Below are 15,699 nucleotides of genomic sequence, written 5' to 3'. Positions count from 1 at the left end.
AATTTCATATTATTGGTCCTTTATTTTATTTTGGATGTCCTAAAATTTGTTTATTCTAGAAGTTCTAGAGAAGTTAATAAACATAGTGCTGATAAATTTTTTAATTTATCATTTACTTTATTTGAGAAGTCAGTACCCTTTTTTTAATAGTTTTATTTGAGTTTAGATTAAGATAGATAATTTTAAAAGCTTATACTTCTTGTATTGTATGCTTCGATTTCGTGCTTGAATGGTCTCTCACCCGTCTCACGTCTCTTAAATGAACATGTTCTGATGTTCATACATATATACGAAATTGGCTAGACAACATTGATCAAAATAAAGCAAGCTCCATTAATTAGCAGGCCAAACAAGAGTGCAGCATAAATAAAGTAATACATGAGGGACAAGCCTTCTAAAATAGACGCCTTGGTTTGATCTTAATTGGAAGATGCATGGATGGGTATGGCATTGGTTGACGTGTAATCACTTCCTCAGGGTTCAATTGTGACCATTCGTACATAGTCACCAAGTTGTGGATAGTAGTCAGGGTCTCAACCCTGGCAAACTCATTTCCTATACATGTGTGGACTCCTCCTCTAAAGGCCATGTAAGCATAGGGAGGGATTGGCTTGGCAGGGTTCCCAAACCGAGAGGGATCAAACACTTCCCGATTTTCAAATATGTCATTGTTCATATGAGTTCCATCGGAGGACCAAAACACCTGAAGAAGCAAATAAAGTTGCGAGTTGAGTACTACCATGCACTGATGTTGGATAACAATCGTGTTATACAATTGTATTAGTTGACAAGCAAAGTTGTGCCTGGTGAATTGGGACTACTGGGATGAAATAGACCTTACCTGCCATCCTTTGGGAATGGCATAACCACCATAGCTAGTATCTTTCAGTGCTTTTCTAAAGCCGCCAAAGACAGGAGGGATTGTTCTCATCAGCTCCTGTGCAACCTGCCATGTGTATTTCATCTTTTGTATCTCGGCCCATGTTAGCTTATCTTCTTTTCCTTCTCTCTTCTTTACAATGTCCATTTGTTCTAAGATTATGCAGAGAAAAAAATGTTAGAGAAATGTGTGTTTGACAACACTTATTTCTTTTAGCTTTTTTACTTTTTTGCTTGGATACAACTGTTTAAAGTACCATTTTTGAGGTAGAATTATATTTTAAATTTTTAACAACTTTCAGCAAAAAGGCAATATACTTTGAGCAATCAATAGGATAATGCAATCATTGAGATGCAGCCATAAAATTGACTAATTACCTTCTAAAACTTTCTTGTAGATCTCAGGATCTCTAGCCAGCTGCCGTATCATCAGACTTAGAAGAATTGTAGATGTATCATGACTAGCAATCACAAGGGTGATGCAATTGTCCATAATGGCATCGTCTTCGATTGGTTGTTGATTTTCATCTCTCAAAGCTAGCATGCAAGGTATGACGTCGCTTGTAGGGCTCAGAATCCCACTTGAAAGGTCCTCCCTTTTCTTCCTCAAGATAGGCAAAATCAGGTTGGCAATACTTGACCGAGCTCTTAGGCCTTTCCAGTAAACAGTGCCAGGGAAGTTTATAGGAAGAGACCAAAGTGCTTTGGATGCTGAAGCGAATTCTTTGAATAGTGCTTCCATTGTGTACTCATCTCTAATGCCAAAAAGGATGTTGCATGCCATAGTAAATGTAAGCTTCTTCATGAAAAACGCAGCCTTAATTGTGTCTTTTTCTTTAGTTTCTCTCAATATTAGGGTCTTGGCTAAACTATCCATCTCTTTGATGTAATTTTGAAGGCTTTCAGGCTTTAAAAAGGTCACCAATGCTCCTTTTATCAGTCTATACCTGTGCGACAAATGAGAATAGGTCCATCAAATAAATGGAACTCAAAAATCTTGCATCTTTGAAAAGATTTACAAGTAGATAAGTTGAGATATCAAATTATCGACATATATAGTTAGTGATTTAGTACCTGGAACCAGTGAGTTCCAATATATTTTGCTTTCCGAGAATGCCTTGCATGGTAGCTGGTTGTTTGGGTGCAAAAACATCTTCTTCCGCACCAAGTACAAACTTGTTACCAGCTTGACCAATTATAACCACAGTTGGTGAACCCATTAAGGAGGTTTTGAACACTGAACCATGTTTCAATATCCTTTCTTCTAACCAATCCCAGCCTCGATTTTCTCTTTGAGCTCGAATAAAACTCAATGTCTCTCCAATTAAAGGATACCCTAAAGAGCCTCTAGGGAGATTTTTGGTTTGACACTTGGAAAGATATTTTGATAGGAGGAAAGCTGAAACCAAAGTGAAAGCAATTAAGAAAAGGAAAGGCATTCCGACAACCTCGGACTCCAAGTTTTCTATGGGGGAGTAGAAGAAGTTCTTTGTACATTTTGTATAAGCTACTTTGGCTTGAATTATATAGTGTAATTTGTCCCTCCGACAAAAAAAGAAGAAGAAGAAAAAAAAAACAAAATGAAAGAAACAAAAACCCAACTAAATTAAATATATCAACCATGTAAGGCCGGCAATAAAAAATAATGTTGAAATAATAAGGTGACGGAATTGAAAGCCATTGAAAAAGATGGAATATATCATCTATTACAGCCCTTAAAATACCAAGGGCTGCTGAGATAGACCATTGTTAACAGTTGTAATCTCTAAAGATTGTATTTAATATATAAGTAAATAATATTTTTAAAAATTTAGGAAAATTATATAGCATCGTCCAAAGTTTATATTTTGTTTCAAATTAATTCTCAAGTTTTTGATTCTGTCAATTAAGGAATTGGTTCAATTAGAAACTTCTGTTATCCTTCTTTGTTATTCTAGGCAATAATGAAACAAATAAAATGAAGATTCATTTTCACTTTTTCACTCTAGGTGAAATTTTTTTCTCTAGACAAAGTTTTCACTTTCTATTCTCTTTGTTTAATGATCGCCAAATTGATTTACAAATAAGCACTAACTAAAACACATATTAAACTTTTATAAATGGCTTAATGTTTTTCTTTGTTTCGTTAGTGTCCAAAATAAATGAGATAAATACTGGAAATAGACTGAAACTTTAAATTGAAATACTCTATATATGACTTTGAAAACCTGAGAACTAATGTAAAATATGATATAATTTATGGGTGTTTTTAAATTGGATGTTTACTGTGTTTTTTTAGAAGAATATCTTCTATTAATTAGTGCTATTCGGATACTCGTTAGCAAGCTCCACTAAAATATACGTAAACAAGAGCAAGCTAGCAGAGTATTATGAATGGGGCTAGAGAATAGATTTATGAATAATATATATGAACTCCAATGCAATTTTAAAAAAAAAGAGAAATATACTTGTTAGCAATTCATTAGTTTGCACAAACAAATTCATCTTGATCATGTGTGTTTATTGATATTTATGCATATTTTGACTTTATTTAATTTTAAAAGCATGCATTATTTAATGGAGTATAAATGCACCTTAACCTATGTCCTTTATGCATCGAGTAGTTATAGAATATTTTTAGAGTACAATAAATGCATGCTACTTTCTGTTACATAATAGTAGGTTACATTACCACCACCCACCCTTGGTGTGATGGTCACTTCACAAATATAAGTGCTTGTGGAGTGTGGGGGGCAAGGGCCCAAATTCAAGCCTCTAGGAGAGAACTTTATACATATATATACTTAAATTATGCTAGAATAGAATTCTATCTTATATAAAAAAAATAGTTAGTCACATTAATTAAATTTAGAGTGGAATTTATAATTTATGAAAGAGGAAGGAATAGGTATTTATAATACTTCCTGAATATTTAATAATTTTCCTTATGCACTTGTTAGAAATAGTTTTAGCAAATCCATGACAACGTGAGCTGAATCTTGAACTTAGTCGAACTCAAATATCAATGTCACAACTTAATCAAACCTTTGATATTTGACTTCAAGACTAAGTCCAAGATTCGATCAGCTCAGGTTTGAGGTAGTTTCCGATTCCTCTACTTTCTCAAAAAAAATCTCTTGATCTATCAAAGAGTGCCTGTTAATAGACTCTTGATGATAACCATCACAGTGTTTTTTTCCTTTGGATTCGTTTGTTGATTTTCACTTTTTTGTCATTTAGTTTACAACACTTTACTATACTTAGTGATTTGTTTACTGTGAAATGATAACTGAATTTCACAGATCATTATAATTGGTTGATTTAATAAAGTTTATTAATTCTACTAAAATCAACAAACAAGTTCTAAAAATAGTTGCTTTTCAGCACTGTTAACAATTCATTTTTTTTCAAGCTCAAATGAAGTAACCCCTTGAAACCATTAGCCGAATCCCTCGAGAAACACAAATTTTGATTACTTTTTTTTACATCACATTGTTAAATTATTAATTGTCCCAAAAGTTTAAACTACTGAGATATGGTAAATTTAAACATTTAACTAATACTTATAACACTCCCTCCCTCACGTGTTGCCGAAACTACCTTTTAATAGGTGAGGTTCAATACATGAGAATTTAAATGGAAGGTAGAGTGGAGAAGACAAAAATCGAACTCAAGATTTCATGCTCCGATATCATTTTAAATTATCAATTGTCCTAAAAGTTTAAGCTATTAGGATATGATAAATTTAATTATTTAACCAATATTTCTAACACACCTTAATTATTTCTAGACTGATCATTACGTCTAAGCCGGCTTCGATATAGAATCTTTTACCGGAGGAAAGTTCAAGAAAAAATATTTGTTTTATTCATTTATCTATTTGTTCCTTCTTTCAAGTTTCAATTTAAGTAATTGGCTTATTGAGTTGTTATGATCTACATCATTTTAACCTTTACTCCGGCCAATGATGTCTTGATAGTGAGTTAAATATTCCACTAAACTGAAATGCCCAAACATAATGCAGTGGGTTCTTGATATTGTCCGATCACTCTGTTAAGCTAAGTTCAGTATTAAACAGTTGGATCTATCGTAAACCTTAGTGATTTGGTGTTAAGCTAAGTTCAGTATTAAGCAGTTGGATCTATCGTAAATCTTAGTGATTTGGTGCTTCAACGTGAGTGTGACCAGTTCATATATAAGCGACATGTCTCTGTCACAAGTAACTTCGCGAGGATTCAGCAAAAAAAAAAAAAGGTAACTTCAGGAGGAGAAATTATTGTAATGATTATTACATAGGAATATTAATAGGTATTATAAATAAGGAGAGGTCACAACATTTTTACAACAATTTTACAACAAATCATAGGTGGTTAGTTGTTATAGGTTCAAATTTGAATCTAACACTAAGATTACTTTTTTGCCCCAACAATAATAACCAGTAACAACCTGCCACGTAGGATTTGTTGTAAAAATGTTATAAAAATGTTGTGGACATATCATTTCTCATAAGTAATATAAGATATTGTAATGTAATACTTATTGTTATTTATTTGTTTGATGACAACACAAAAATAGAACCCTGAAGATAATGGAATGTTTAAATCAAATTGTCTAAATTGTAACATTAGAATTAAACTTAAGGTATATTTTAGAAAATATCTTACTCATATAATTATATTTCCTAAAAAATAACATTTTTAAGACCTTTTATTTTCATAATTGTTTTCTGTATATGGAAATTTTGTTTATTTGGAAATATATTAATTTTAGAAATTATATATGTACTAAGGAATAACTATAATGACCATTTTAAAGATGAATAGTTATTCCTCATTTTAAAGAATAGCTATTTATAAAAAATCACTATTTCTTGTAATAAAAATATAATCAAACTACTGAATAGCTAAACTATAGCAATAATCATTACTTTGCAATGCTTATTACAGACTACCAAAGATACCCTTAATTCCCATAAGCCTAAACTATTACAAAATCCCTCCCAATGAGTTTTTCTATCAAACCACAAAGATTCTTAAATCTCTAATTATTTGGTAAAATACCTCCAAAAGTTTTTTGAAACGTCAAAATTTTGGACTGAAGAAAGCAAGGAAATTCTATAAAAGAAGGCCAGAGTTTTGGAGCCAATGAGATGGGAGTTGTCGTTTGCCAAGGCTAAAGTAATTTCTTCTCTAAAAAAGGTTTAGTAAGTATAGACTAAATGTAACGGTGGTTTCTTCTATAGTGAACATTTCCTATGAGGTTACCTTTTTGGTGGTTTTTATTTTGAATAGTTCTTCAAAAGTTTTTGACTTCATCACCAGAATCTGTGTTCTTTTTTATTGTTTCATATTACTTTGGATTACAGTGATTACTATTGCGGTTATGTTGATTGTTAATTTTGGGTATAAATGGCAATTAATCCATTACTTAGTGTCACTTTGGTCAATCTAGATTTTTCAATAATATATATTTTTCATTTTCTCTCTTTATTTTTTCTTAAAGAATTTATTCTCCTTGGAACATTCACATTAGTCTCCTTAAATATTTAGCTAAACTAATCCTTTTTTTTATTTTTTTATTTTAAACTTTTGCTAGTTTAGCTATATTATTATTTGTGAGTTCCAATTAGCTCAACTATTAAAGTCTCTGTTAATTAAATAAGAGATTTGAGATTCAATCCCCGCTTATACCAAAAATCAATAAGGGTCTTAGTATGATAATAAAAAGCTATTATCAAGAGCGGACGTCATAGATTGAAACTCTCTCTAAACAAAAAAAAGTTATCTGTTATTTTTATACATGCACATTAGCCTCAATACTTTATCAAACATTGAAATGTAATGTAGCGAGGATAAAGGCTTACTACATGTAAAGAGACTATCTTCTTTAAAAACTTTAGTTAATATAGTGAGGCTTATGTACGCTTGCTGAAATATTAAATTAGTGAGACGGATGTGAATGCTTACATGTTTTTAACTATTTAAGGCAAAATAGTATGATTCTTAATTCTCTAATGTTATTACTTCAATATACTTATCTAAATTCATACACACACACACATACATACATACATATATATATATATATATATATAAAATGATTTTTATTAGATCTAACTAATATTTATAGGAAAAGATGAGGAGAATGATGACTTGTCACCTCAAAATAGGTCCAACTTGAGGTTGCTAATGTGGCAGCCTAACCTAGTGATGTGGTAAATTAGCTTAGGTTCCCTAAGCTCGGCCAATATATAGTCCAACTAATTAAGTCAAACCTTTTCTTTTACAATAATGCATTTAGGGTCTGGATTAGGTCTAGTACTTCTAGTGCACTGGACCTGGTCGAATTGTGACTCATGTCCAAAAAAGGACACGTGTCACCATCTCAACGGGTCCAGTATCTCTGGATACTGGACCTAAACTGCTTCCATGCATTCATACTCGCCCACCAATATTGGGATCAACAATGTCAATCCTGACATTTGACTATTTAAGGGATAATTCCCAAAATTAGAGGAAATAGATTGCACAGAATAATGTTATTGACATCCTGGAATAATCCAATCCCAAAAGGCAACATAAATATGGGTGTGTGTGTGTGTGTGTGTGTATAATAGGTAAAACTTAGAGAAAATCCAATTAGATTTTAGAATTGAAGTTCAATTTTGCGCCATGTATCCTAAATTATTTATTTTTAGAGAGTTTTGTTTCTTAATTTTGGAGCTAATTGTGGGACCACATTATAAATATTCATCCAAGTGAGTTATTGAGTACAAAAACCAAAGAGTCTAGAATTAATGAACTATAAAAAATAAGAAAAAAAGTGCTTCACAATATCAAAAATTAAGAATTCATAAAATCAAATATGAAAAATTTACATTTTCTACCTAATAATATTCTTATTTGATTTTCTAAAGAGTAAACAAAATATAGGAATGACTATATATCAATAGCGTTTAAATTTTATATATATATATATATATATATATATATATATATATATATATATATATATATATTGGAATTATACTATTCATCTTAATGTATATCTTTTAAGTATATCCATGCCTATACATAGAGTTACAAGTTAGTTCACAATAATAGGTATGAACAACAACCCTAATTCTACAATTCAAAAATCCTATCTAATACATCATTTATGAACTTATAAGCATCAGAGTCTTCCCTGCAAGCACACCTTAGCAAATCCCCGTTGTTGTTTGTTCCAATTTTGTAGGTGTTAACGGAGTTGTTCAAGCTATTGATCAAATTACATCATCAAGAACTAATATGGTTTTATTACTAATTGATCCTTATTGTAATTTAAAAATTAAAAATAGGGCATTTATAAAGAACCATCTATACAATCTTTCAAAGAAAAGATGTTGAAAAAAGAAGAAAGTAATGCACCTTTAGATTATGTCGCTAAAACTTCAATTCCCAAAGAGGGTTCTAAGAATCTATAGCGATCAATTTTTTTTCCATATAATTTGACTGTCTATATATATTGAAAGCTTCAATTTATATTTGATATTTGATTATTGGGTAAATTACAAGTTTGGTCCTTGATCTTTACAATATATGTCAATTTGATCTCTATTATTTTAAATGTGCCAATTTGATCTTTAACATTTTGGTATTGTGTCAAAATTGTCCCTGTCATTAAAGTGATTGATGGAAAAGGTTAATGTGGCTAATAGTGACTAAAATATCAATTTTGATGCCATCTTGATGCCATGTGACCTTTAAATATGAAAAAAAAGAATCAAAAACAAAAAAAAATTAAAAAAAAAAACAAAAACTTAGCCAAACTAAAAACATTTGGATCTGACTAAAGTGGAGAACAAAGAGGAGAGTTAACCGAAAGAAAGAACTACTTTTTCAATATTGAGAAGCGCGGCACTATGTCGATGTTCATTCCTCGACAATGAGGGAAAGAGGTGGGTATTGCAGGGAGAAGAAAGAGGGAGTTCGTTAAGGTTAATGCCAAAAGTTATGGCATCATGACTGTGTGAGAGTCCTTGTTGTTGCTGTTATTTGAGCTTCATGTTCATGGTTTGGTTACACGGAGATTATACTGATTTTGTGTTCAGTGGGGTTTGGTTCCCTATTGTCCAAAGCATTTTAGTTATAGAAAATATTAGGTTAGCCAAAAAGAAGGTTGTAAGAGAAAAGAGGAGATCAGAGTAAGTGAAGTGAGTTTAATGACAAAATTCACGTTCTTGATGGTAAGTGATGATGTGAAAATCGTTAGTAAGTAGGTTCATCTAGATAGGTCAACCCAAGCTCGTCCAAATTCTTTCAAGGTTTAGAAAAAAGAAAAATGGGGTCCTCTCGAGCTGGTCACCTGTATGATGTCAGCTATGGAGTCTCTGATGCTAAAGTCAGTGAATATGGCTTGGGAGATGCAGAGAACTTAGTTGTAGGGATTTAAGCTTAAAATGTCTGTACCTTCTCTTGGATTCTGTAGGCTTATATATATATATCGACTTTCTTTAGTAGCTGTTTATCTCCTTAAATGGTGGTTTAAGGAGAGCTTGGGTAATGTCACAGGTCTTCAATTTGGCCTTTATTAGGGTCCTAACGGTCTTCTCACTGATGTGTAACCGACTGTTAGGGCATTAAATGGCAGCTTTCATGACGTTCTGTCTTTGTCCAGGCTGGCTTCCTTGGACAAGGGTAATTACTTGGTCCATCAGTTGCCCCCTATTTTGAGATCATCCTTACATGTGATGACGATCTCGAGAATACGAAAGGCCATTTTGGTCGAATGTGACTCTTGACATTTTGGTTGTGTCTGCATTTAAGGTGGAGTGGCAGCGCCGTACATATCGTGGCAACGTGGTGCACTTTCAATGATGGATGCCAGTGCTTTGTCAGAGGGACTTTTGGGTTTCTTGCCGTTTTTTAGTTTTCCAAATTTAGCTTCTTAAGCCACTTCGTTTTTCTTTTTCTTTTTCACTTTTTCTCTCTCTTGCCCCATTCTTGCTCTATGTTTTTCTTGTTCGAGCTTTCTTGAGTTCCACCAACTCTTTCCTTTCTAAGTCCCGTCTTTTGAGGTATGGTTTCTTTTTCTTCTCCTTTTTTATAGCAAAAATTACTTGTCTTTCCTTTTCCATTTAAGGATAGAAATTTCTCCCCTTTTTTTCCTTTTTTAGTTCCATGGTTAAAAGCTCTTTTAGGCAACTCTGTCCCTCCGTTTTGTTTCTCTTTGCCCGTTTGGGCATCTTTTGGTTCCTTTAGCAACCAGCACCCCCCAATTGAGGATTTCATATTTAGGGATAGTAGTTTAGGTCTTGTATTGGCTGATTTGCATCCTTTGCTATGCCGATCCTTGAATTAGTTTAAGGAAATAGTGGGTGAGAGGGAGGTAGAGTCTAAGGTGAGGTCTAGTGAGCTTGAGACAGAGTTGTCGTCTAGTGATGACCTCGTCGGGGTGGGAGGAGATACTATTGCGTCGGGCCCTTCGTTGTTTAGACTAAGGGAGATTAGGCCCTTTCATGCCCTTAGGGAAGAGTGTGCCCTAGACTTTGACACCCTTTCTAGGTTTAGGGACAGATTCCAGTTCCCTGAGGAAGTTAGGATTCGTCTTCCTCAAGAAGAGGAAAAAAGCCTGTCATTTCTCTCCTGGAGAAGTGTGCTTCTACGAGGTTGCTTTCCAGTGTGGTCTTAGGTTCCCCGTTCATCCATTCATCATGGAACTCTTGAACCATTTCAACATTGCTTCTGAGCAACTTATGCCAAACTCGTGGATGATAGTGATTAGTTGTGTGGAGATTTGGATGGTCGTCACCGAAGGTGACATGATCAGGTTGGACGAGTTCGTTCACCTGTATCATCTGAAAGAGTCCAAAGAGTATGGGTACTATGAGCTGGTGCCCTGGATATTGGAAATCCATATACTTCTTTGTGTTTGGAGATGGATGGGAGACACTTTTTGACGACTTCTGGGGTGAGGTTCCTAGATTGCTTCGTCGGTGAAGGTCCCCGAACTTAGGTGCATCGTCCCCCACTTGCTTTTTGATAGTTTTCTTTTCAAACTTGATTTGTCACTAACCTTCGTTTGTTGTGTGCATTCACAGTTAAAGAGCGACCCAGGCTCAAGAGCAGATATAAAGAGCGCGTCTAGACCGCCACTAAGTATGCAAAGACGGTCGACGACCTCGTTGATCTTTAAACTTTGGCTCGTCACTTCCTAGGTCCGGAGCCTTCCTCCTTCGTCTTGCACGCTATCAAGATCGAAGAGAAAAGTGAGTTTTGTTTTGGTTTTTTTTTTCACACCTTCTTTTTTACGCAGAAATGATGACCAAGTTCAATCAGGAGATGTATGTGAAGAAGAAGGCCAAGAAGAATGAACCCCAACAAGACAAGATGGAGTCCCCAAGGACAGCTTTCTTTATGGAAGATGCTAGTGTTATAAAAGATGCTACTAGCGCATTGTACTGGCTGTAGGGGACTCAAGCCCTCGTTGATTGAGAGGAATAAGCCCTCGCCTACCATCAACTAGTGCCATGGGAACTAAGGACCATGCCAGTCCTTTCTTTTTATTATGCTTATCTAAGTAGACAAGCCCTATGAGTGACTTTATTCTCGGCTACTAATGCGCCAATGTGATTTTCATGTACGAATTATCTTCCGTTGTTTGATTAGCCTCACGAAACTGTAAAACATTCTTTCTCAATTATGTGGTGCTCCTAGGGGATATCAAGATAGGACAGCTAGTGGTATCGGAACTTCGTCCGCGTTGTTGGGCTACCTTTGATCTGAAAGCATAGAACATCTAGTTGATCCGATCTTGATAGCTGTTTGTAGCTTAGGGAAGAAAATGGTTCGGGTCGTTGAGAAGGGGGTCTCGGTCTCCTTTGCTATCTCCGTCCCTAAAGCCACAAGGACGGCCTCTCCCATGACCTCCCTGGAAAAGCTCACTCCTCGTCTAAAGAGGTAGAGGACTATGGCCAAGGGAAAGGAGAAAATGGGCTCCCAGGTGTCCAATGTTTACGATGATGCTGGGATTGCTCTGGTTAGGGCCCATTCCGCTGTTACTGCTGACAATCTTAAGGCACTAGCTGGCATCCCTTTCCATGAGCTTGTGAACAATCATATTCATAAACTTGTCCAGATAAGTTTCCTTTTGTTTCGCTTATGTTTTGGAATGGTCCTCGTAATTTTATAACCCTCTCTTCCTTATGACTTTTAGGCTCTAGGAGAGGCCATTCACATATCTATTGGGTACCTTGGCCAGGAGGAGAAGGCCATGGTGGGGGGTCCAAAGTGGAGGTTTTGGAGGCCAAGGCTACAAAGCTAAGGAGAGACCTCATTGCCACCATGGATGAGGCCAACACAGCTAAGGAGAAGGCCATGGTGTGGGCTGACGAGCTTAGGGTCGAGAAGCAGCTAACACTGCAGAAGGACAAACAGTTCCAAGCCGCGAACCAAAAGGTCAAGTCTGTGGCTACTAAGGCCATCCAGGCTTTCCAACAGACTAAAGAATACAACACCGTACTCTTCAGCTAGTATTACAAAGGCTTTGAGCTTCTCAAGAAGTACATGGTGAAGCATTCCTCTAGAGTTAACTTGGAGGGTTTGAATTTCGAGGAAGTGGGTAGGGAGTTGTAGGCTGATGAAGCGCCCAAATTGTTGCTGTTGCATTCTCTCGAAGAGAATGCTCCCGGGGCCAAGGGTTGTGAACCTGAGGACGCTCTTGGCAATGTAGCTGGTGGTAACGAGACTACTATTTAAGTATTACCCTATTTATCATTTTTTTTAAGGTGCCCAGTGTGTCTTTGGGCTTTAGATATTGACTTTGAAATAATCTTCTCAATGATTATATGTTAATGCCATTGTTCATTTACCTTACCTCTAATGGTTGCTCTACTTTCTTTTTATTCATCCTTGTGTGATTTCTGCTTGCTTGACCTTCGATGGTTGTCACCTCTCCATTCTTGTTGATCTTGTGTTTGCGAAGAAATTTAACTCCGTCAACATTTTATGACTTAGTCATTTTCATGTGATTTTTATCCTTGTTAGGAATTTTATCACTTAGCTTCGTAAGTGATTTGCATCCTTTTGAGGAGTCTTATCACTTGGCTAAGTGATGTACATTCGTCTAGGGAATTTTATCACTTAGCCATTTTTTAGGGTGATTTACATCCATTTAAAGAATCTTGTCACTTGGCTTTGTCAGTGATGTACATCCGTTTAGGGAATTTTATTACTTAGCCATTTTTTAGGGTGATGTACATGAAAAGTGCAATTTTCGTTTGTTGACGACTAGAGGAATGGTCTATCATGGTTGGAACTTTTTTTTGGGAGTGCTTTGACGACTATGGCCATTGCTGTTTGTAATAGCAATTTCCTATTCCTTCTTCTTTAATTGTACGCTTAAGTCACTTCAATAGTGTAAGCTACATTTTGTTAGGAATGACAATGTACAAATATACAATTGCATGCTATACAATTATGGATGTCATTTGATGAAGCCAAGTGATAAAATTCCTTAAATTGATGTACATCACTGACAAAATCAAGCGATAAAATTCCTTAAATGGATGTAAATAACCTGAAAGACAAGCTAAGTGGTACAATTTGTAAAAGGATACAGATCACCTCAACAAGGCTAAGGTAGACCATATGGCAAAGGTCAAACAAAAAACAAAAAGTTCACGTAGCAATTGATGGAAGATGATCATGATAGCTTGAGCAACTTCGTCAGCCTCCATTTCTTCATGGGCTCAAAGTCCAGGTTCTCCAAATCAACCCCTAACCGCACTTCACCAAGTACCTCCTTAGCAGTTTGAAGCCTTAATAATACCAGCTAAACAAGACAGTATTGTACTCCTTAGTAAGCTGGAACACTTGAACAGCCTTGGCAGCCACGGTCTTGATCTTTTGATCGGTCGACTAGAGCTGCTTGTCCTCCTGCACCGTCAATAACTTCTTGGTTCTAAGCTTCTTGGTCAGAGTTTTAACTTTCTCCTTGATAGCATTCCCTTCGTCCATTGCTGATATGAGCTCTTCTCTCAATGTGGAGCCCTCAGCCTCCACCTTGGAGTCGGCCACAACCTCCTTCTCCTCATGGGCTAGATACTTCGTAGCGATATTGATTGTCTCTCCTAGCACATGGCACTCATAAAGATTAGGATGAAGACAACACTAAGAGAGAAATATACGAACAACAATGGAAAAATATCAAGTCTTCCCTAAAGCCTCATCGTCAAAACAACAAATGGCACAACCAAGCTACAAAAGAATGATGAAGGGATCTAAAGAAAAAAAAAAAATCAAAATGGTTGTCCAAAGAAATCACCTTGCCCTTCAGCAATGATAAAAAATGGTCGTTCAAAGAAATTAGCTTAATCTTCAACAATGATAAAAAAATGATCGTTAAAGAAATTAGCTCACTTTCAAGATCAATCTATGATCCCTCGAATGTCCAAAAAGACCTTCAAAAGGTAGATAATAAGAAGTTGTCACAGAAATACTACCATTCCTGAAGAAGAAAGTAGATGAGGATAAAGAAGTCTGAATCTAAACAAGTCAAAAAATTCCTTAAACTTGACCAGCATAAAGCAAAATCAGACTTGGGAATGGGAGGCAATTGATGAGTCCATAAAAACCATTAAGGTCATCTATCTTAATGGACAATCATTGCGTCATTAGTAGGCCATCAAAGATAAATGAGTAACCGTCCAACACATTCAATAACGACCATCAAAGGTCTTAAATTCTCTCATCAAGACAAAGAACGTTACAATTAGGGTAATGATCACCCTCATTTATGTCCAACAACTACCTAAGTCTCTTATAAAAGGGACAATTTGTCCATTTGCTAAGGTACGTCAAAAATTACTACAAAACACTATCGATATACGAAATATATGGGTGGATATTAATTTAAGCATCGGAGGCTCCCCCATCGGGCATGATCCATTGGTCTTCAATCTATCTCTCAATTATCTTGTAGGTCCTACAAGATTGTCTAAGGCTCCGGATTGGATGAGTGACCCAATTGACGAATTTGGTATCATCAGTAAGGACTAAGGATTTCTTCAACAATCTCTCATTCCCTAGCACCCTGTTTAGTTTCTTTTCCACAAACTCACTACTGAGGCAAGTCCATTTCTTCATTGTTGTTAAGATAGACCAAAATTCAACATTGGGTCTTTGGATTGGGGGATTTTGATAATTTGCTTAATTGTTGTGACACCATCTAATTTGGGAGGGATTCATTAAGTTAACCTGGAATTCCATGCCAAGTTGGATTTTAGATCTCAAATGTTTTTAGTTTGTTTAGTTTTAATTTTAATTTTTATAATTTAGGCCACTTGGCATCTTACATGGAATTCTAATAGGTATTAAAATTAATATTTTAGTAGCACTGTTAGCTATGTCAGTTTTTTTTTCATTCATCACTTAACGGTATTGACTATTTTGACACAATATCAAAATGTTAAGGACTAAAATGACAAATTTAAAAGGTTAGGGACCCAATTAAAATATAGTGTAAAGATTAAGGACCAAACTTATGATTTACCCTTAATTATTTTAGTTCTCTCAAAATGTGTATGCTACATTTTTAATTGAGGATATTTAGTTGAATAATGCTACATACACAAACTATTTTATAACATTTTTACAAACTGTTGATGTGACTTTAGCATCATCCAAATAATTATTAGTAAACAAAAATATGATTTTAGTGGTGGACCCATATTAGAACTAGTAAGAATTTGACATATCAATAGTTTGTAAAAATATTGTAAACTAGTTTGTAAAAATATTGTAAACTTGTTTGAAGTCGTAGCATTACTCTATTTAGTTTTGGAAAATGCTTGAGATACAA

The 15,699-nt window shown here is 35.0% G+C and overlaps 1 protein-coding gene across 1 annotated transcript; it reads right to left on the bottom strand.

The window, feature by feature from the left end:
* Positions 1 to 394: 394 nt before the first annotated feature.
* Positions 395 to 2,318, bottom strand: LOC142606219 (taxadiene 5-alpha hydroxylase-like). Its single transcript, XM_075777602.1, has 4 exons — positions 1,954 to 2,318; positions 1,258 to 1,826; positions 842 to 1,032; positions 395 to 703 (listed from the first exon to the last, which is right to left on the bottom strand). The coding sequence occupies exons 1-4, from the start codon at positions 2,316 to 2,318 to the stop codon at positions 395 to 397; spliced, it is 1,434 nt and encodes a 477-aa protein (XP_075633717.1).
* Positions 2,319 to 15,699: the final 13,381 nt, after the last annotated feature.

Source organism: Castanea sativa, chromosome 8, assembly GCF_040712315.1.
Source record: "Castanea sativa cultivar Marrone di Chiusa Pesio chromosome 8, ASM4071231v1".
In the NCBI taxonomy this organism is placed as follows: Eukaryota; Viridiplantae; Streptophyta; class Magnoliopsida; order Fagales; family Fagaceae; genus Castanea; species Castanea sativa.
Note: the sequence above shows the minus strand (reverse complement) of the source record. Positions and strands in the feature narration are given on the sequence as shown.